The following is a 23,147-nucleotide window of genomic DNA, read 5'->3' on the forward strand; positions in this document are numbered from 1 at the left end:
AGACTAAATATCATTTTAACAAACACGGTGAGCCCACACTGCATATGTGTGCAAATGACAGTGCGCCAGTTGTACTAACTGTAGCATTTTTATTTGCACTGCTGATCTTTGGGATTTGGGAGAGAGGCTGCAGCTCAGAGGATCTTCTGCATCCACTTTTGCATGCAGAAGATCCCAGGTTAAATCCTCAGTCTCTCCAGATAAGGCTGGAAAAGATTCCTGCCTGAAACTCTGGAGACCAGCTGTCAGCCACAGTCAACAGTACCGAGCTAGACAGACCAAGTATCTGATTCAACAGAAATCAGCTTCCTATGTTCCTGTCCTCTAGCAATTTCCATTATCACATTTTCGTTCTGTAGTCATGAGAGCTAGAAACTTTTTTTTTTGGATGTGATAAACTGAATTCTCAGGAACTGAACAAGCACCCACAGATTTGACAAAATGTGCATTTAAAGCTCTGCATTGTTCTAAGTGTAGAATTCTACAAAATACATTCTAATTTGCGTTGAGAATATATTAAAAACCAGAAAGAGTAAAGCCACTACATGCATTTCCACAATGGAAGAGAACCCCAATTTCAACAGCCAAGACAGACTGAACAATGGCGCAGAAAAGGTGCTGGAGCATCAGAGTTACATTTATGAACCCAGCACTTCTCATTCTTGTTCCTTACCTGTACAGTGAGTTTGGGAGGGTCCTTTTTCTCCGATCTCATCTCAACAAGTGCAACATTGGGTTTCTTTCCCTTTGGCAAGGGCTTCGGGGGAGCAGGAGGAACAGGGCTTGTCACAGTAACAGGATGGAATTCACCTATAATTATTCCTGCAGGCTGTGGTGAGGTGCTATCGATTTGTTTTTGACCTAGAGAAAGTTCATAGCAGAAAGAGGAACGAAATCCACCTTTAGTAAATCTTGGAGCAAAATGCACACTTCAAGAACAATAAAATGGAGGAAAAAGTAATAACTGGGGCAAAGGATTTACAAAATCTTAGTTGCAACAAAATGTTAAGCCATTTCTGCCCAACGTTGCATAAACGCAACAGGGACCAAATGTGTTCACCTGCAGGCCAGGCAAAACTGGGTTAAAAATACCTACAAAAGACTCTCCGCTCAATGAAAATGCCACATGTGATGCTTCTGCATAATCATTATACACCTTATTTTTGTCACACAGGTTACGTATATACATGTGAGCCTCAAAACAGGCATGATGCTCTACAGACACAAGGGGTGGGAGTGACGCACATAACATGCAGGGCTCAGTCCCTTACTCACCATCACATAGAGTCTACATGTTAGCACAAAGGCTGAACCAGAGCTAGTTTTACAGAATTCAGGTATTACCAGCCTTGAAAATGTTTCTTTCTACAAACGTAAGAAATGTTAAAAATAAAATAAACCGGAAAGTAAACTGGGCTGCCTTTGAAGAAGTTCTGCTCCAATTAAGATTTTAACATCAAATATTTATCACAGTGACATCAAGGGATAGAAAAATGGAACTAAGGTGTCTAGTGGCAATTATCAAAGCTACAAGAAAATGACACCACACACAAAACAAATTTTCTATAGCTCACCCAACAGATTCAATAAAGATGTGGTTCAGAGGTTTCCAATTTTGGTCTATTAACAAGATGCCACTCTGTTTTTCTTTCAAATTGTCCTGGAAAAGTATTGGGAAGCTCTGGCTAATGCAAAATCCTTCGGCCAGGCTATCTCCAGGGGGGCTTTATCACTCCAATTTTGGAAGAGCTGCATTGGCTCCTGATTTGCTCCTGGAAGCAATGAGCTAATTATCATCTTTAAACTCCTAAAATTTGGGGTGTAGGCATCTCAGACACCAGCTCCAAGGTGATGCTGCCCACCAAACAAGATTCACTGGAGAGGCTCTGCTTGCATGCTCGGTGGTTGCCTCCAGGCCAGTGAACGCTCCCATGGGAGAAATTCAAGATAATCCCTCCCTTTAGCATTTCAGGGGCTATTAAACCCGACCTTTCTGGAGAGGTTAAGGTATTACTGGCTGGCATTTCTCCTGGTTTTGTTTCTCTTGCTGATTTTTGTCAAACTTCTCTGTTTTATGCTATGTTGCGTCTGTGATCTCCTGGATTTTTTACTTTGATTTTATTGTGTTTCATTGAAGTGCTAACTGCCTCAGAGTCTCTGGATGAAAGGTAGTTTCAAAATTTTGAAATGCAGTCTTTTTAATTAATGTAAAGGGGGAAAAATACAATGGGAGAAGTATTCTTTGGGGAGGCTCAGAACAAATCCATAATCTGCACTTGGCTAAATTAAGAGCTGTGGTTTTTTATCTTCATTCAGGGGCTGTAAGTGTATCCCTCCTATATCACTACCAAAGAGAAAAAAATCACATGTGAATTTCCACTGACAAAGGAAATTTGGCAAGAAGAACTGCCAAATTTAAGGCAAGAAGAATTCTGTGGAGCAGAGCATATCAATAAAATTGGAGCGCACGTCCTCCTTGCCTGTACCTAATGGAACAGCCATTGGAATAAGATGGCCTTCGAGAGGTCCCAACATGTTGGGCGTCTCTTTAATGGGACTGAAGAGATATTGCAGTTCTTGATGAGGAGCAGAAAATGGACGTGGTTTCTTAGAACTAGCAACTTGGCTGCGCACACAGGGGCTGGTTTGCGTCCTTGCCGATTTTACTTTTGTACCTGGAAAAATATCAAACACAAAATAAGTCTCCAGTGCACAGTACATTGACTAGACCAAGACAAGAAGTATTAGAGCAGACTTTGGGGAACCAAAATTAAAAGCTTTCCAACTGTTGTACCGTACCTTTAAGTGTATGGTACTCAGAGGGCAGACTGCTAGTTTCTTATTTATCTGTACTGTGAATGCTTCCTATGAAGCAAAGAGAACCTTGACCTCAGATGAACACTAGCTATGAATTTCTAGCTTCAGGGAGAAGCTGGCAACAGCTCTTCAAGGTCCTTCCCAATTGCTGGCAAGACCAGCAATTGAACCTTAGGCTTTTGTACTCACAAGGCAAATGCCCTGCCACCAAATCAGGATCCTCACCCCCAAAACCTAAGCAACTTGCACCATCAGACAAACATGGGCAAGAAACAGTCCTTCCTTCTGCTTCTCCTCAACCTTGTCAAGTAATTTCATTAGTGGACAAAACCATTCTGTGTTTGGAGAGGCTTTCCTAGTTCTTCTCCAGTTCTACAAGCCCCTTCTTTAAAAACAAAGAAGGAGCAACTAGACAAGCAAGCAGATTCTTCATATTCTTAATTCCATTATGAAACTTGCTATTCTATTTTGTCCCTTTCCCCAAGAATTTCCCAGTGCTGAATTTGCTCCCTTCCGCTATCAGTCAAAAGGTGGCTTGCTGCTATAACCCAAACAGAAATTAAAAGGCTGGTGGTGAACACTGTTCTCTCCTGTGAGCCCACCTCACTTCTAGAAGTTGCAGCCCACGTGTACAGAGTCATGACTACAACAAAATCAGTTTCACAAAAGAATGGAATTAAGAACTACAAGGTGAAGCAGAAATGAAGCCAGACACAATGTTTGAAATAGTCATGGGAAGGCAATATGTTGCTCTACCTCTCACACATTCTACCAGTTTAGGTCTTGGAGGCTTTGATTTGGGAGACGGAGAGTTAAGCCTCAGATATGGCGATTTCTTAAGTGTGCTCCTGTGGCCCTGGTAAATCGGCTTGCCGTACACCCGAGAGAGAGAGTCTTCATTTTGTATCCCTCTGCTTCTCTTGGGAGGGCCCTGCATAAGACAGAACATTATCATTAAAGAGGTGGATGGAGTTAGATATTTAGGAAATCTTAAGAAAACTCAAATTCAGAGCTCTATAAACTTAATTATAAAACATTTTTTAAAAGTTATGGATAATCTAAATAATTGTGGTCAGATCCTTCTCTCTGGGGAAACAGAAAGAAGGGAAGTATGAATGGGTTGTTTCCTCCACTTACTCCAACAGACAGGGCCACACAAATTAAATATCTCATTAGACAGCAAAGAGCAGCAATACCCTTGTCAGTTCTGGACACTGCCTAGCTACAGGGACAACACATAACCAGGCCTTCCCATACACCTAGCTGCTGCATAACTCCCTGAATGATTAAAACACAGCAGAATCCAAAAAAACAGCAGGCATAAGAAAGCCCATAAGAAAACCATCACATACACGTGCACCTTCCAGGATCAAAACTCGAAAACAGATACCTCCCCCAAAGGTCCCACCCAAATCACCCAATAAGACACAAACTAGCTGGGCAGGTGGATACCCTCCATTCCACCAGAGAGAAATAACTAATTGGGTAAGGTTAATGTTCTACTCTCCCATGGTGGACAAAGAAATCCACGAACAGGATCTACAAGTGTGGTATAAACCCAAGGAGGCCACCCCTCCTTATTGCTGTGAGCCTCACTCCCTCCAGCGTTGTGGGCATTCCATGGCAGTTAGAGCCTTATGCCGGTGTCACCACCTGACCTGGAGGCCAAGCAACATGGGGGGGGGGGTGAGCCACAATCCAGGCTGCCTAACACAAGGCACAGTCTTGCCTTGTTCTGCCCATTTTGATCTTGTTGCAGGCTTCTTTGATTCTGTTCAATCTAACAGAGGCCAGTACTGTACAGCTGACTCCCATCAACTGCTGCCCTGGGGAGATGACAAGAGCTCAGCATCCTCCAATAAGAAGCCCTCCAGTTCTGGCTCCTCTCTGCTTGAATCCATAGAATGAGCCCAGGTGGGCACCTCAACCCTGATGCTTAAGAGTTCAAATTAGGTTCTTGCCTTATCTGTTAGCTTTGGAGAGGGCCTTGCTAGAGGCAAGTGGCTTTTCATGGACAGTCCTTGGGGGTACTGAGATTTTGCTTTCACTTCTCTACCAGTCTTCATATCCCTGATGGTCTGCTGAGTCTTCTGATAGTCCCTTCTTGCCATTTCATCCTGAAGACAAAGTGCACCAATACAGTCAACAAGAATACAGTTTTGAGTGTAACAAGAGTGTGAGCAGCTTTGATCATCCAGGCTTTCAGCAAAGTGCCTCTGGTCTAAGTAAGTAGATCAGAAGCTTTATAGTGTAGCAGAAAGCTACGTACACTGAACACTAGAGCTTGTTTCAAGCAGTCAGGTTCAAGTTGTCATTTGGTTGACTGCAGTATAACACAATTGTCTATTTAAACATGTTTATCTTGAAAGGCATAGATATTTCAGTCAACAGCTCTTGAATTTAGCCTCTTGAATTTTTTACAGGGCAGGATTGTCAACAAATCCCTAAACCCTAGATTCCAAGCCTGCACAGCCTTTTCTGTTCTAATGTCTGTACAGATTGAAAAAGGAGTGCACTCTCAGACATTATTCTTTTACTTTAACAGCTACCAGGATATTGAGATGCCTGCACAGAATTACCACTTTTGAGCTCCATGGCATGCATCCCACTAAACAAATACAGATTTGTCTGACATTTACTTCTGCTCTGTGTTTATCACTAATCTTGCACAAACTGAATGTGTTTTCCATCCCTGATCTCCAAATTAACATGAAGGTGGCCAGAATGTGCAAAATCTTCTCTACAGTTCTCTCAGTAGGCCTGGAGGAGAATTCCTAACATATTCCATGACTTCTCATGTGTAGTGCTCCATTAAAGAGAGAGATCTGTCTGCTCAGCTACCGAATGAGTAAATGGTCAGTAAAATATCACAGTAAACAGATTTAGTCATTAGAGAAAAGTGACATATGAAAGTTTAACCTGATTATCCAGGAGCACAATTAACAATCAATTTGACCTTTCTTTTTTCCTTACCTATAGTTGCAGCCGTTGGGTCATGGGATGTCCTACCCCAGTGGACCCCACGATGTTTGTTTTGGGGTACTTTGCTAAGGACTTTTTGTTCCAATAGGCATATCTGTTTTGAGTTGTGCCAACTTATTACCTGCCACACTCCATTTTAAAATGTTAAATTTATTATTGCTTAATCTTAATTAGTATTTTTATAATTTTGTTTTATTTTTTGTGGACTGCCTTGGGGTACCTTTGGGGCTCAAAGGTCACAAATCATCAAATAGATAAGTCAGTTCAAGAAAGATATTGCAATGTTTCCAGACTAAAGTTATGGCAAATGTATCATAGGAACAGCCAATTTCTATATGGGACCCTCCATCCTGTGCTCCAAACAATCACCAGCTCCATGATAAAATGTGGCACCTCTAGGCTTCACGCTTACGGAGACCATGCAAGCAGGCATTGCTCACCACACACAAATCTGTATGTTTATGTAATTATGCAGGACAGCTAAAAGAGATGCAATACAGAAGTGTGAAATCTGTTTCTTACATGGGAAAAAATAAGCTTGAGAAAGCCCATCAGAGGCCAGGTGAAAGGGTTTGAAAACTACATCTTGCCTGTGGATTACAATTAGCCATCACAGAAAAGCTTCTTGGAAACAAGAGATTCTCTTGTTCATTTGCTAAAATCCCAGAAATCAGACCTGGATTTCCAAGGTGATTGTTTTAATCCATTCATCCACAGTTTTTCTGATCCGGATCTCCTCCAGGACCTCTCTAGAAGAGAAAGAGAATTAAAGCTTCAGCACACCAACTGTAGAATTTCATACACACATGCATGGAGACAAACTCAACTGGAAACAAAGATCTGGAGTTATTTACTGGCATAGAGCAGGCTAAAATCCAGTGGGCTCAGAACACATATTTTTAACTTCAGACAAATACTCTAGCTTAAAAACATCAAATAGTTTTTCCAACATCACATACTGTTTTCACAACAGCAGCACAACTTAAAAGCCAGCACGAAAGAAAGCCAGAGGCTTCCAAAGATGCTCCGACTTCGGAGAATTTCCCAGGAGAAATAGCTCTTGATAGATTTTGAAGTAGTTACTGAAAACACCTCTTTACATGCTATAGTTATCAAGAACTGGCCCCAAAATGGTATCACCAAGAGGGCATCAGTCTTAGAAGTTACATACGTAGCTTAACTGAAGAGATGATTCCTTTTATGCAGAGCAAACCACTTGAAGCGCAAGAGGAGTAGGTGAGAAGTCTTCAGAACAGAGTACCTATTCAAGCACTGGAGATCTGTTGTGCAAACACAGAAGACCAACCACAAGCTCACAAGCACCCCAAATATCACATGGCTGCTCATTCTTTGCACCCATGAGTCTGATACAAAATTTTATACTTTACACACATGCACTTTGGGGACCCACATCCATTCAAACAATGCACCATTCTTTCCTCACCCCACAGTTGATCTCAGCTATTTGCAATCTTGCAGGACCTCAGAAACACAGGTCACATCACCACCACTTCTCTTTCGCCCAAACTTTCCTCATCCAGGCCTCTGCCCAGGCTATTTAACAGACAGTGCTGGCCGGGTTAGGACTTTGCTGTGTTCGAAATGTGGGTTTATTTTTTACGTCTAGACTCAAAAATAAGCCTCACAGGTCAGGATGTGCAGGAAATGTTAAGAACATTTCAGACATATGTTAGAGAAGAAAAATATACAAGTTTAATCATAACCGCTCTCATATGTTTAAACATTCATACTGCAGGACAGTGAAGACAAATGCATAGAATGTCTATCAACATGGGGCTGGGAAGAAACATGGGTCTTTACTTGTCTGCGGTCAAAGCGTCAATGAAGGCGTGCAAAGTATTGCCATCCTTGGCATGAATAATGGCTTCCAAGTTCTCTTCAAGGACCTTCTTGTTCTTTCGCACCCCTCTTAGGATCTTTTCAGCATCCCTCAGTATCGATTTTGATGCCTGGGTGGTCTGACGAATTGAAGACTTGGAAATCAGCTGAAGTTCATGAAGGCCTGGCGCAACAGGCTCCTTCTGCTAAAATCCAAACAAAGTCAGCATGTCAGAACTTCATTTTCAAGAACTTATGAGCTGTCTTCTGAGCTCATACCAAAAGGTCCAGGGTTGTCTGCAACACTAGTCAGAGTACGGTGGAGATAACTGGTGACAAACGGGATGGCTAAGAGAACGTTGAACATGGAGGTTCCATTGCTAGCAATCACGGATGATAGGCCTATTACATTATTCTAAAAAGCCATCTTAAGATAGTACGTTTATCTTGATTAGTTTGCCAGCTAGAATCCCCTGGAATGTAGAGTAGCCACAAAAGTGGGAACTTTTTTGGGTTGTATGAAAAATATTTCAAGAGGCAATCGCAGAAGAACCACCCAACAGCACTGCACACACAACAGGGCTTAAAAGTTGCTGGGTGACTTAGGTACCTCTGCAGCAAATTGCAATATTCACTACAGGAATGAGATTCCAGGCATCTCGGCAGTCTGCTTACTACAGACACAGCTCCTACAATGAGTGCATTCCATTTCCGAAGAATGCAGCATTTAATACCTCTCAAGGGTGTCAACCCCACAAGGTTGAATGAGCATGCTCAAGCTCCCTCACCCTCTTGCACATGCAGCCAAGCAAGAGTAGAGTGAAAATATCTACCTTCACTTAAAAACAACGCACAGTTCCAGATTACATAAAAAATTTCAGGAGGTGCAATTTGTTAGCTAACTAGAGTTAAAGCAAGTGTGCTACCAAACCACACCCCACTGCAGTTCATTTCAAGTTCCTGGATGTTTTAAAAGTTACTCCATTTTGTAACAAAACAAGGCATAAAGATAAAGACATATTGCTGGTGCTTTGGTTTACTTCATGATTCACCTGCAACACTGTTCTCGGATTTGAGATTTCCCATTTCAGACAGATTCAAGTACCTGCTAGATTTTACATATTTTAAAAATTGGAGGGAGGTGGGAAGAACAGTCATCACTGGGTGCCCTTCAGGGAGAAAGGTGGAGTACAAATCGAATGAATGAATGAATGTTTCTTTGCCCCAGCAGCCTCTAGCAATATCTGAAATCCATTTTGTACCTAACAGGGCTTAGTCTAATTAAGTCAAACTTCTCCTGCATCCTGCTATAAGATAGAAACCTCATGCCCACTTTTTCCTCCTTCTTGCCTTCACTTAATTAACATTCAGTGTCAAAGAAAGGTCTGGAAGACTGTGGGCCAAATCCTATCCAATTTTCCCATGCCAATTCAGCTGCAATGCAGCCCCAAGGTAAGGGAACAAACATTCCCCTAACTTGAGGAGGCCTCTGTGACTAGTCCACTGGAGGATTCAGTGCATGCCCCATTGGCGCAGTTGCATCAGTGCTGGAAAGCTGGACAGGATTGGGCCCTCAGTGACTTGCATTCTTCCTTATGACTTTTTAGATACACAGATATCAGATATTTTGAGATCTATAATGTGACACGCCAGAAAATATATTACCCTCTTGTGGCATTTGAATGTTTTCCATCAGGCCAGTGCACATGTGCACACTGAACTCAATGGTCTTACTTCTGTGTAGACATGCCTAGGATTGCATTGCAAGAAGTGCCCAGAACAGAGAGAGCTCATAACATCGGCTCCTATGGTGGCCAGCTCTGGCCTGAGAGTTCCATTATTTCATTGTATTGTAATTTTTAGATTGTTGTAAGCTGCCCTGGAGGCCACTTCAGAGGTCAAAAGACAGGATGTAAACACTACAAATCTAGTTTTTATTTTAATGTGGTTGCCACAAGTGGTTTTGAGCAGAGGCAACTGATAAATAATATAAAAATAAAGTGCTTCAGAACCTTCATGAGATTATCCATGTCTGATTTCCACTCCTTAGCGCCCTGTAAGACAGGAAAATAGAGAATGTTAGGATTTGTAAAATCCGCTTCATGTAACTACAGGATGGATGTAACTACAGGCACACTTGTGTATTCTACTCAAAGTAATAGGTTAACACAAACATCACCTCTTTGACCCTTATATATCGTGATCCACAGGAAAGCAAATTCCTATCTCAGCCTCAGCGGCTTTGATCAAAATATTAACTAAAACTAAAATGTCGCTCACCATGCTAATGAAGTCGCATCAGTATGAAATTAATTTTAGTTTTGAAGAAATCTGTAAATTTTGGTCAAAGCTGCTTCATCTTAAACATGAATATGCTCTCCTTTAGCAAAAATACTTACAAAAAATTAGCCCATTTCAATCAAATTTTAAAACAAATATCTAACCATTGCAATCTCACATGCAGAAGCAACTCAAAACAGAGTACAAGGAGTCACCCCATTCCATCACAACACACCCATGTGGTAAACAGAGATACTAATTTGTCCAAGGTTGCCCTGTGAACTACATACCTGAGGAGGGATGTGAGAACCCAAGGCTCACAAGCCCAAGACAAAAATGCCACAACATGCAACTCCTTCCTCTCTCAATTCAGAGCATAATTCACTCTCCCCACTATTCATGTAAACGCTTTTAAAATTCTGGATGTTTATGTGCATAGCAGCTGCAAGCAGATCACGCAATTTGAAAATTAAACTTCCAAGGTATGAAGTTCTGCAGTAAAGTCTGCATCCCTGCATGCCATTCTGCAAAGGATTCTGCTTGACAGGCCTTCCGGTTTCTATTAATTATTTCAGCAATGCAGTAGTTTTTCCTTAACCTGTAGTATGTCATTCATTTCCCTCTTCAGCTGCCCAAGATCCTGGAGCACATCGTTGGCTTTCTTCACTGTTCTCTCAACAGGATTCAGGTCTTGAAGGGTGTTTTTAAATGCAGGAAAAGGCTCAATCTGTGGAGCATTTGATCTGTGAGGAAGATAATTAAGAAGTTCTGATGTATTCTTACTGAGTTAATAATTAAAAGTCTAGCCACCAGGTAGCCACCCAGGTAGCCACCAGGTAGATGGGACTCGTCAGCCTGGGAAGGCAGCTCATATGAGAGAAGGAAAACTCTGATCCCAAACCTCCACTGCCTTGTGGCTACATCCAGTTATGGAAAAGGCTTCAGGAGTCAACCTGGAGGCAAAATCAGGAGCCGGAGTCCCTGAAGCAGTTCATGGCTGAACACAGTCATGTTCTGGCAACTCCTGCGACGCCGCTGGAACCAACCGTATTGGTCTCTGCCTTTCCATTGGACCATTTCAGCGACGTGGAGAGGGGGGATTTGCTGCATGGGTAACAGTCTATCCTCCTTACCTACTTTACCCAGGCTTCGCGCACTGGAGAGCGTGACACCATAGTCTTCTGAGACTGAAGGATGCCAACAGAATAATTAAAATTATTCCTACAAGACTTGCCTAGATTATGCATTATTGTTACGTGGAGGTGGACTGCAGCACTTGTTAAGAATCTTTGGGCATCAAAGTAAACAGCGCCTGAAAGTGTGTGTTTGAGTTCAAGTTGCACAACTCTGAAGGGCAGATGTTCTCTCAAAAACAAAAATGTACATCAATGCAGGGAGATATTCAACTAAACCCTGTAAGCAGGCATCACAACTGCCACATGTTGCTCTAGTTAGTGCTTGTCATTGCCTCCTTCCTACCTAGCACAAGAGAGGCAACTGTAGAAAAGCACGACTTGTGAAGTAGCCTTGTTTGCTGTAGGTGTAGTGAGGATTTGTTTCCAAATCCTGAGCAATGAGCTGTTAAAGATTGTATGAATATAGTTCTGGTTAATATAACTGACAGGAGATCTTGTATGCAAAACTGATATATTGCACAGTATGGGGGGGTCAAATGGTGGCCTACTATACATCATATAGCAATATTCTTGCTACACAATAAAATAGATTTGAGTACAAAGCAATCTCACATTCTACCTTGTCTGCTGTTTTGCATTTTTTTTACAGTTGCATTATCAGGTATTCATACATACCAATCATATTTTTTAAAGATGGAAGAAAAAATGACAGCTATTATCTGAAGGATGTAAGTAAAGCAAAACTCTGCCCACTAAAGGAGGAAACTACAGGTTGAGACTAATTATTCGCTGGGGATGGCAAAAAAACGCACTTTAGCAAATCAATTTAAAAAACAAAGTTTCTTTGCTCTGGTGATTTAAATACAGCCTTGCTGACCTTTGTGATGTAAAATAAGAGTCATTAAGAAGACAATCCATCAATCAGTCCTCCTCCAAGAGCTTACAAAGGTACTTCACTCAGCCCCTCCCTTCACCAATGCAAAATGATCACCTTTCTTTCCAGGTGGGGAGAGAGGGGTCACCTGGAGAGAGAAGTATTGTCAGGATTGATGGATTGTCAGCTAGTTGCCCCCCCCCCCAATTAAGGAGGCTATTGTTAAAGGACTGTTCAGTTTTTTAAACTGATTTTAAAGGGGTGCATTTTTCCCCTTCTCCAGGGATCAGCACATTCCTTCTCATTTATAGGGGCCATTCGTATTTAGTCAAATCCGTGTATAAATAGGCTGGACCTATAAATGCTCACCCTCAGACATGGAATAACCCACTGACATGCTGACACAGTACTGGATTCTAATTAGCAGTTACAATTAAATCGTTAGATAGAGGCAAAGCAAACCCTACAGTTCACCAAGCTGCAAGTGTCAGGTTGCACCATTCCGTAATGATAAACACAAGCAGAGTATTTAAGCACAGTTTTGAATTCTACATCAGTGCACAACTTAAAAACACGTGACACTGTCTTCTACGGAGCTGAACCTGCCTAGCCAGTATTGCCTTTCCTGATGAGAAGCAGATCTCCAGGGACTCCAGCTAAGGACTTTCCAGCCCTGAACTAGGAACCTTCTACATATACAAGGCACACGCTTAATCACCAAACTAAGGCCCCCTCCTAACTCTTTAACCTGGGAAGGTCAAGGCATCTTCCATGAACAGTGTCAAGCAAAGTAAAGCATCCTACTAGAAATCAAATACCAAGAATTAAGACAGCAGGGTTGCCTATACAAGTCACCAATGAAGGAAGTCTCCTAATTTTGCTTGAACTGAGATTAGGATACAACTGCCAGTCAAGCAGAAACGTAGCTCAGTTTTAGGGATTGCAGAAAATATTTTTCTGGTGCTCTCTGGGTCATCTTTAAAAAAAATTAACAGCTTGAAATAATAAGGGAGACATTGATTTACCGCTCTCTTTCCAAATGCCACAGCATTTTGTTGTTGTTTGCTGGCTCCTTCTGAAAAGATGTACTCTGACTTAATGGGGTTTCTTGAGAATTCAGGATCTGCTCCAGAAGCCTCCCTCCACCTAGAAGACGATAAACATGCTATAGTATAGCTAAATTTAAATGCGTGTAATGGAATTTCTTGCCTCCTGAAGGATTGTGATTTGCTTTTGTGAAGTTCAACTATGCCATTTTTGAGAAAATGTTCAATAAACACATGCTATATAAAAAAAGAAAGTTGGGAAGAGGCCCTGGCTCTCTGGTCCGAGTCTGGACAGACACTGCCCATTGGGAGGAGACAATACTGGGCTACACAGGCCTGATTCAGGAGAAGGGAGCTTCATTCTTCTTCATTCAGGAAGACATCATTTTTCAAAGCTTTTTTTTTTTTAATGGAGATTGTTCTTACATCATTTTCCCCCCAAACCTTACTTTCTTAGATGCCAAACTCAGGATGCACCAGTCTGAAAAGCAGTTGTCGCCCAGGCTCTAGGTCCTTGGGGCAAGGTGCCTCCAGTATCTTTACTAAGTAATTAAGCACAAAAAAGGTTGGAGTACACAAGAAAGACAACAGCTGCAGCAGCTACCGGGCACATCTGTGTCAAAGTAGAGAGGAAAGGGAAAGCAGACGCCCTGAGACCTCCCTTGGGCCTTACCAAGAGTTCCTTCACAAGATGGAATCTGCAGATTTTCTTTTTCTCCAATAGGCTGTGCTTTCTTTGACATTTTTGGTGAGAATTTAACTTCTTTAGATACAGGCACAGGAGCGTATCTTCGTGGTGCTGGTGTTTTCAGGGGGGACCTCTGCCTGTGAATACCGTAGTTCCGATATGGCTGGAAACCAGCTGGAATACAGGAGGAGGAAAAATGGATGTCTGCATTAGAGGACAATGGCAAAACAAGATCCAGGCATGAAATTATGTTTCAAAGAAAAGTGATATTAAAAGAGTTCTACTCTGCAATGTATGACCATTTAAAACGAAGTCATCAAGATGGAAATATTTCAACTTCATGAAAAAGGATAATAGATTCAACTGCAGGGTGAAATTGTATGCCTGGAAGTGAGCAAGTGATAAAACTCTACCAAATATGAACACACACTAACCAATACTCAAAAAAAATCTGGAACAGATGCCAGAAAATATGACAGAGTGGTGGACTTATGGTGACCTGCCAAAAACTGAATGCGTTCTTCTAGTCTTTCAGCAGAAACTAATGGGGGAGAGCAGAGTGAAGTGGTGAAGAACCGGCCTAGCTTATGCCTTTTCAATCCCTGCCCTCCTCAGCAGCTTCATTCCAGGCTGGGAGTTATTTGCAGACAGAATCTTGAGAGTCTGTAGAGGTTATTCAGAGCTACACCAAAATACATTTCAGCATAGAAGTCCAACCTTAACCATGATGTGGTGAGATGTCTGAATTGACAAAAGGTAGCCTAAATTGGCTGGAAATCCAGAAACCATTTGCAAATTATGGTTTGTACCAAGTTTGATTTTGTGAGGGGACATCCACTAAAATTGAGTGTTGGGAGAGTTAGAACAGACAAAAGAAAATATTTCTTTACTCAGCGTGTGGTTGGTCTGTGGAACTCCTTGCCACAGGATGTGGTGATGGCATCTGGCCTGGATGCCTTTAAAAGGAGATTGGACAAGTTTCTGGAGGAAAAATCCATTACGGGTTACAAGCCATGATGTGTATGTACAGCCTCCTGAATTTAGAAATGGGCTATGTCAGAATGCCAGATGCAAGGGAGGGTACCAGGATGAGGTCTCTTCTTATCTGGTGTGCTCCCTGGGGCATTTGGTGGGCCGCTGTGAGATACAGGAAGCTGGAATAGATGGGCCTATGGCCTGATCCAGTGGGGCCGTTCTTATGTTCTTATGAGGTGTGTGAATGGACAAATCAGAATTATGGCCCTTATGGAAATTATGGAAACAAAACAAGTAATACAAATAGAGCTGACTTCAATTCTCTTAGAAGCAATTCTAGTGAGATTCAGAGGTAAAGAAATTAAGTGGGACATTTCAAATCAGCACTGAAAATAAATGGAGTGCAGAAAAGACAGAAACAAAAGCAGACAAGTAACACCAAGACTAGTTTGTCTGCTGCATGACCAGAAGCTTCAACCATAGTTTTAGTTATAAACAACAGTTAGTGCAAGCTGTGGGTTAGTGCGATCTGAAGTGTGTCACTGTCAAAGTTACTGAGCAAAGTCAATGAAGGCAAGTGTAGCTGCATTTTGCACTTCCTTACATTTGTGCAATTAAATGAGGCAAACCCTGGGCCTCATCCCTTCAATTTGTGAAAGTCTTTTAAATTGATAATGGCTACAACACACAAATGTTAACAAGTGAAATGAATGGTGCAGTATTATGCTTTGCTCCTGTTTACTCACACTTAGTTTAAGATGGAATTTTTTTAAAAGGATCTCTCTTACCTGGTGCAGGCACTTCACTAGCAGAAAGTAAATCCTGTGGATGAGAGGAATGGTCTGCAAGTGGCCGCCTAGTATTCGTGGTGTGTTTTGCCATGACTTTGGAAGATGGGACAGTAACGGCTTGGTAGCCACCAGGGTTCAATGCAGAGCTAATTAAATGGGACTAAAGAGGAAGATATTAGTTTTACAGAAATGTTCCAAGTCAGTGGTTCTTACACATTTAACACCCATGTTTTAGAATGAGAATGTGTCAGGGCCCACCAGAAGTGATGTAATCACCAGAAGTGACATCATCAAGCAGGAAAATTTTTAACAATCCTAGGCTGCAATCCTACCCACACTTACCCAGGAGTAAGTCCCACTTACTATCATTGTTAAAAGCATACATAAAGTAGCCTATTCAAAGTACAGGACTGTAACATTTCCCCAAATGCAGTCACATACCTTGGTAGCATCAAGTCTAATAGATTAAAAAAAGAATATTGAAATGAATGGGGCCCACCTGAAATTGGCTTTCAGTGGGTCCCAACTCACAGTTTGAGAAACACTGATCCAGTGGCAAAAACCTTTCACTCACAGAGGAAATACCACCGATATTTGTCCATTAGCCTGTCCTAGGCTACCTTAAGAATAAGCCCTCCCATTAAACGTGTAATCATTGTAACAAGTCAGCTCTGACAGGATGATTTTAAGGCATTCAAATTTCCAGTGCTCAAATCAGGAGAGCAAAACTGAATCAGGTGCAAGCTAGGTTTCGGTCAAAGCTATTGTTCTCTGCGGATACCACACAGTCACGGGACTCCCAGGTTTATTTGAAAGGGAAGGCTATGTGCGATACATGACTAGAGCTCTGGTTAGAAAGGAGGAATTGGCAGACTGCTTCCAGCATCAGTTCCACAGAGAGCTGCCTTTTACAGGGTGGCACCTGGCCACAGGCCGCCAGGAGAGGGCAAAACCACCCTCAGCTCAGTGCAGCGTTTATGCCACAAGTTGGCATACGGCCTGTTGAGCTGCTACTTCACCTGTAGCAGACAGACGGGGATCTGGGAAACTTGGATTCAAATCCCCGCACTGTTTGGACTAGTGAAGATCTCTCAGCTCAACAGGGTTCACACATTACAGAACAACTCATAGGGTTGCTATAAGGACAAAATGGTGGTGGGAAGGACCCCACGTACCACCATGAGCTCTTTGGAAGAAGGGCAGGATAAAAATGTAATTCTTAAACAACACACCTCTCATTTCACTAGGTATTTAAATACAGGCTCTCCCTGCCCTTGCCTGATCAAATCTGCTGGATCACCACATTATTAGCATTTCCTCTGCTGAATGCTTCCTCAAACTAAATGACATTGCTTCCTCCAGCGTGCCAAAAATAATTTCAACTATTTGTTTAATTAAATCTGCAATTCTGCACTAACAGACTTGAGAGTCAGGGTGCAATCCTATCTTGTGCTGGAACAGGCAAGCCAAGAGGCTTGTTCTGTATCCAGTGCAGCATTGTGCCATAAGCAGCTCAGCCAGAGGCAATGGGAAATATTTCCCCTTACCTCTGGGTAAGGGCTGCTGGCGCTCTTGAGGCGCTCTTGAGGTGGCCCAAGTCCAAGGAGAGCAGAGCATTCTCCCTGGAATTCTCCCCGCTCCATTCTCCCTGGGAACAGGGGTTGGGATCCGGCATAACTGACAGATCCCAGCCCCGCTTCCCGCTCCCCACCTGTCCCCCGGGTCACCCACCACCCGCCCTGGAATGCCTCCCGCTTGCCTACCTTTGCTACTTGCATCAGCCCAGCTGGGCCAACGCAAGCCTGAGAGAGGAAGCCGGTGCGGAGGCTTGCATCAGCCTCTGCAGGCCGGTGCTTCTTGGAGCACTGGCCCGGCTTCCTCTCAAGGAGGCGCAAACATGACTTACAGCATGTTTGCGACCCTCCTGGGCTGGTGCAAGGGACTTATGTCAGCCCAAGAGCACTTTAGGATTGTGCCCTTAATCTCATTGACTCTAACAAGACCCATTTGTGCATTTGCACATGCAAGGTAAGGCTATAATGATAGCAACACAAAGCACTGGCTGAATCACCACCTCTACCTGGAGTAGGCAGGGGGCTGAAATAGATGACTTTCAAGGTCTCCTTTCCAATGCTAACATTCTAGGATTTTCACAGAAACAGCATAAATACCAAGTTAGTCTCTTTAACAGTTATAGTATTTTTTTAAAGTTTAAAATCACCAATGATAAATATCCGCATCAAATAAGACACAGCAATTATCTATGAGTTGAGGCCAGCACCTGAAGATTCATTTGCTGCTGTTGCAACTTTTCTAGATGTTGAATTCGCTGCTCCATGAAGGCAGTCATCTGCTTCTCCAGTTCGCTGACTCGGTGGTGGCAAGGGGGCCTCTCAAGCCGTTGAGCCTTCAAACTGGTCTGCTGCTCTACCACATACTGAAGCTGTTTATCTGTTTCCTGTAACTTGCTGAGTATTTCAGAAACAGAGTTCACTTTGGCTTCCAAGTCACTTTGGACCTAATAATAATAATAACAGTATTTATATACTGCTTTTCAACAAAAAGTTCCCAAAGCGGTTTACAGAAAAATCAAATAACTAAATGGCTCCCTGTCCCAAAAGGGCTCACAATCTAAAAAGATACAAAAGAACACCAGCAGGCAGCCACTAGAAAAGACACTGCTGGGGTGCGGTGGGCCAGTTACTCTCCCCCTGCTGAATAAAAGAGGAGCACCCACTTGAAAAAGTGCCTCATACCAGTTAGCAGGGGTAACCAGTTAGCAGGGGTAACTGAAGAAAACCTGAAGGGGTTTTCTGAATTCACTGAAGGGGTTAGCAGGGGTAACCTGAAGAAAACAAAAATAAATTCAAATGTTTTAGGAGCTGAGAAGACCAGGGCCTCTGCTCATACTCCTAGCTGTTAACAGGCTGGTCACATTGGAATGAAATCCAATGGTATCTGCAATACCACCCTTCGGCATAGCAGTGCTTCCAGCACAGCTTAGATGCAGTGGAGGGCACCAGGATGCAGCTTGTGTCTTGTTGTCTTGTGCTCACTAAAGCACTTGGTGGGCCACTGTGAGATGCAGGAAGCTGGACTAGATGGGCCTGTGGCCTGATCCAGCGGTGCTCTTCTTACGTTCTCACAAACTTAAGTTTTTTATTTAAAAAAAAAGTAAATACCAGCAAAAGCAATAATAAAAATGGAATAAGCTGATGAACGCTTCTGGGAGAACAAAAAAAGGTCTTCACCCAGTGAGAGGATGACATCCGAGCAGATGCCAGTGCACCTCCCTGGGGAGAATGTTCCATGAAGAAGGTGACACAGCCAAGAAGGCCCTGACCCAGATGATGATGATGATGATGATGATGATGATGATAATAATAATAATACAGGTATTTATATACCGTCTTTCTTGGTCTTTATTCAAGACTTTATTCAAGGCGGTTTACATAGGCAGGCTATTTAAATCCCTGTAGGTGTTTTTACAATTGAAAGAAGGTTCTATCTTACAACCACAACATTCAGGTGTTACTTTCTGATCTGGTTTCACATTCTGGCCTCCATTCTCCCACGCTCAGAGCAGATGGAACAACTCGGCTCAGCTTGTCAGCTGCTTCAAGGTCACACGGTGCCGGTGGCCTCGAACTGGCGACCTTGTGGATGTTATCTTCAGGCAAATGGAGACTCTACCCTCTAGACCAGACCTCCTGCCTGATACCTCCTGACAGATACCACCTGTCTCATTTCAGAGAGCACCTGGAGGAGAGCCTTTGGTGAAGACCTCAGTGTACAGGCATGGTGAGGTGGGAGTAGGCAATCCTTTAAGAGCCCAGCCCCAAGCAGGTAAGCACAAACACAAAGAATCATGACTGGAAGTGGACTGGGAGTCCATGGTGCTGTTTTAAGTGCAGGGATAACGTGCTTCCAACACTCATTCCCAGTTAGGAGCCTCACAGCCACACATATCTTACTGTATTTTGATCACAAAGGAATAAAAGCTCTGAAGTAAATAGCTGAGAGTGGCCAGAGGATCTGGGGGCCAGTCTGCTAATTTTTACCGATTCATTGTTTACAAGGCAGATGATGAGTGAATTGATTAAATATATTTGCATATTATCACAAGCAAAACTATGAAGGGAGATTTTTGGAGTCACTGAAGTGTAAGACATGATATAACCAAAGTTTCCAGTAAGAGCACATGCAGGCACCCCTTAATTTAACTAGGATTTAACTCGATAGGAAACTTATAAAGCAGTTACTTTGAGAAGTGGGGCTGTAGAAGCAATGGCTGCCGCTGTTGCAGCTGCAATGGTTGTAGCAGAATCCACCTCACTGCGTGTCGACTTGGAGCTGTCCTTTTTGGCTGGGGATGCATGATCAAGAAGCTGTACCTTCACCTCTTTAAATACAGGAGCACTTTGGATTCTAAACATGAAAGACAGGGAGGACATGATAAAGGTTCATAAAATTGTGGATACTGGATGGGCAGAGTCTACTGGATGTGCGTACTGGATGGGTCTTTGGTCTGATCCATCAGGGTTTTTCTTCTGTGCTTAGAGTCAAATGTAAGCAAGACTCTCTCCTATAAGAGACAATTATTGTTGATGGTTTTCTGATCTCCTCCAGGTTGCTGCAATATATGTAACTTTATGTAACTGCAGACGCGTGTGGCCTCTGGGAACCAAGTGCCTCTGGGAACTAAGTGCCAGGTAAGGCACAAGAGTTTAGCATCTGGGCGAGGAGAAGGCAAGGAGACCTCTGAGTTTTGGAGAAGGAGAGGAGGAGGAGCAGGAGGAGGAGGTAAGTGTACTCATTCTAACGCTTTGTCTTTCTAACTCCCTGTCTTCTAACCTTAATCTTACCTTTAAAGCAACCTTAAATCAAAATTGAAAGTTAGCACCTAAGGGAGGTACATAGGGCTACTCGTGAGCAGGAGCAGAGTCCTACTCGTGAGTAAGAGCAGAGTCCTACTCGTGAGTAAGAGCCCAAGGGTCAGGCATTTAAATCAAAGTTGAAAGTTAGCTGCACCTAAGGTAGCACTTAATCGAAGGAAGGGAGGAGGATAAAGTGGAAAGCAGGTTTTTCTACTTGTTTAAATTAAACCTATACTTAACCCAGGTTAAACCTAATCTAAGTTAGAACATAACCTAAACAGGTCAGTAAATTGGGACACAGGATCTAGAGAGCAATAAATAATTAAACAAACCCAAATAAAAACTAGCTTGAGGTTACAAAAACAGTTCAGCCTAAGAGAACAGAACTAGGAGGGAAAGGACCTAGGAAGAGCCAATTCCCAACCCATTAAAAGCCCCATTAGGCTAATCCAAGCAGTCCATTCAGGAGCCTGCAGAGTAGGTCACGCCCATCAGCAGCCATTTGCCTTCCTGAGCTTTTGTAAACTCACCTGGGAAGGCCAGCCCCCTTTCAATCAGGAAGGAAGGAGGGGGGAGGAGCCAGCCAGGAGTATAAAGCTAGGCGGGCCATCGCGTGAGGCTCTCTGCAGACGTGTGTGGCCTCTGGGAACCCAGTGCCTCTGGGAACTAAGTGCCAGGTAAGGCACAAGAGTTTAGCATCTGGGCGAGTTCAGCAGCAGGGCGAGGAGGCCAGGGCCCCATACACTGCCCTTCCTCTTCCCTTGAGAAGAGGGCTGCTATCCAGTGTACGGTTTTTAAAAGGACCCATAAATAAAACAACAACAACAACAACAAAGCTATGCAGTCAGACAGCCAGCAGCAGGGTGGGGGCTATCCAGTGTTCTGCATCGAGTGCCACATGTATGATTATATGCCTCTGGGGCATAAGTCATGGGTGTGTCCTCGGTGCAAGGAGCTCCAGGCTCTCAGGGAACGCGTCCGCTCCCTTGAAGCCTTGGTGGCCGACCTGGAGAAGCGCAGGCAGCCAGAGGAGGACCGTGGGGAGACTTCCGGGGACGATCAGGCTTCGTCCCAACCTCAGGCGTGCAGCTCCTCGGCTGCCCGGGTGGGAAGTCTCGGGACTGGAGGACGTCATCCTGGAGAGGAGGGAAACAATCCCCTAGGGGGGATCCCTTCTCCAGGGGATGGGCCCGTATCCGAGCGCACTCGGGATACTCCTCGGCGGGAGGGGGGTCGGGGGCTTCTTGTAGTGGGGGATTCGATTATTAGAAACATAGAGAGGGGGGTTTGCGACGGATGTGAGGACCGCATGGTGACTTGCCTGCCTGGTGCGAAGGTTGCGGACATCACTTCTCGTCTAGACAGGCTAGTAGACAGTGCTGGGGGAGAGGTAGCGGCTGTGGTGCATGTCGGCACCAACGACGTGGGCAAGTGTAGCTGGGAGGTCCTGGAGGCCAAATTTAGGCTTTTAGGCAGGAAGCTGAAAGCCAGGACCTCAAAGGTATATTGTATTGGCAACCTTCAGTCTCGAAAGACTATGGTATCGCGCTCTGAAAGGTGGTTCTGGCACAGCGTCTAGTGTGGCTGAAAAGGCCAATCCGGGAGTGACAATCCCTTCCACACCGGGAGCAAGTGCAGTCTGTCCCTGGTCTGTCTCCCTGGCTATGGGCCTTCCTTCTTTGCCTCTTAGCCTCAGACTGTTGGCAAAGTGTCTCTTCAAACTGGGAAAGGCCATGCTGCACAGCCTGCCTCCAAGCGAGCCGCTCAGAGGCCAGGGTTTCCCACTTGTTGAGGTCCATCCCTAAGGCCTTCAAATCCCTCTTGCAGATGTCCTTGTATCGCAGCTGTGGTCTACCTGTAGGGCGCTTTCCTTGCACGAGTTCTCCATAGAGGAGATCCTTTGGGATCCGGCCATCATCCATTCTCACGACATGACCAAGCCAACGCAGGCGTCTCTGTTTCAGCAGTGAATACATGCTAGGGATTCCAGCACGTTCCAGGACTGTGTTGTTTGGAACTTTGTCCTGCCAGGTGATGCCGAGGATGCGTCGGAGGCAGCGCATGTGGAAAGCGCTCAGTTTCCTCTCCTGTTGTGAGCGAAGAGTCCATGACTCGCTGCAGTACAGAAGTGTACTCAGGACGCAAGCTCTGTAGACCTGGATCTTGGTATGTTCCGTCAGCTTCTTGTTGGACCAGACTCTCTTTGTGAGTCTGGAAAACGTGGTAGCTGCTTTACCGATGCGCTTGTTTAGCTCGGTATCGAGAGAATGTGTGTCGGAGATCGTTGAGCCAAGGTACACAAAGTCATGGACAACCTCCAGTTCATGCTCAGAGATTGTAATGCAGGGAGGTGAGTCCACATCCTGAACCATGACCTGTGTTTTCTTCAGGCTGATTGTCAGTCCAAAATCTTGGCAGGCCTTGCTAAAACGATCCATGAGCTGCTGGAGATCTTTGGCAGAGTGGGTAGTGACAGCTGCATCGTCGGCAAAGAGGAAGTCACGCAGACATTTCAGCTGGACTTTGGATTTTGCTCTCAGTCTGGAGAGGTTGAAGAGCTTTCCGTCTGATCTGGTCCGGAGATAGATGCCTTCTGTTGCAGTTCCAAAGGCCTGCTTCAGCAGGACAGCGAAGAAAATCCCAAACAAGGTTGGTGCAAGAACACAGCCCTGCTTCACTCCGCTTCGGATGTCAAAAGGGTCTGATGTGGAGCCATCGAAGACAACAGTGCCCTTCATGTCCTTGTGGAAAGATCTGATGATGCTGAGGAGCCTGGGTGGACATCCAATCTTGGGGAGAATCTTGAAGAGGTCGTCTCTGCTGACCAGGTCGAAAGCCTTTG

The 23,147-nt window shown here is 44.0% G+C and overlaps 1 protein-coding gene across 4 annotated transcripts in view; it reads right to left on the bottom strand.

Annotated features, from left to right (window-relative positions):
- KIAA0586 (KIAA0586 ortholog) overlaps positions 1–23,147 on the bottom strand; it is an 86,947-nt gene that overhangs the window by 54,872 nt on the left and 8,928 nt on the right. For 3 of the 4 annotated variants that reach the window (XM_066612634.1, XM_066612086.1, XM_066613302.1), the window contains exons 6-18: positions 19,691–19,856; positions 17,710–17,946; positions 15,426–15,588; positions 13,648–13,836; positions 12,954–13,074; positions 10,517–10,661; positions 9,651–9,692; positions 7,621–7,844; positions 6,476–6,548; positions 4,779–4,934; positions 3,574–3,748; positions 2,487–2,675; positions 674–861 (exon numbers count right to left, since the gene is read on the bottom strand). In XM_066612634.1, the coding sequence (XP_066468731.1) occupies positions 674–861; positions 2,487–2,675; positions 3,574–3,748; positions 4,779–4,934; positions 6,476–6,548; positions 7,621–7,844; positions 9,651–9,692; positions 10,517–10,661; positions 12,954–13,074; positions 13,648–13,836; positions 15,426–15,588; positions 17,710–17,946; positions 19,691–19,856 (2,068 nt within the window). The remainder of the gene's footprint in view (positions 1–673; positions 862–2,486; positions 2,676–3,573; positions 3,749–4,778; positions 4,935–6,475; positions 6,549–7,620; positions 7,845–9,650; positions 9,693–10,516; positions 10,662–12,953; positions 13,075–13,647; positions 13,837–15,425; positions 15,589–17,709; positions 17,947–19,690; positions 19,857–23,147) is intronic. The other variant, XM_066612419.1, reaches the window with a different exon arrangement.

Source organism: Tiliqua scincoides, chromosome 1 (genome assembly GCF_035046505.1).
Source record: "Tiliqua scincoides isolate rTilSci1 chromosome 1, rTilSci1.hap2, whole genome shotgun sequence".
NCBI lineage: Eukaryota > Metazoa > Chordata > Lepidosauria > Squamata > Scincidae > Tiliqua > Tiliqua scincoides.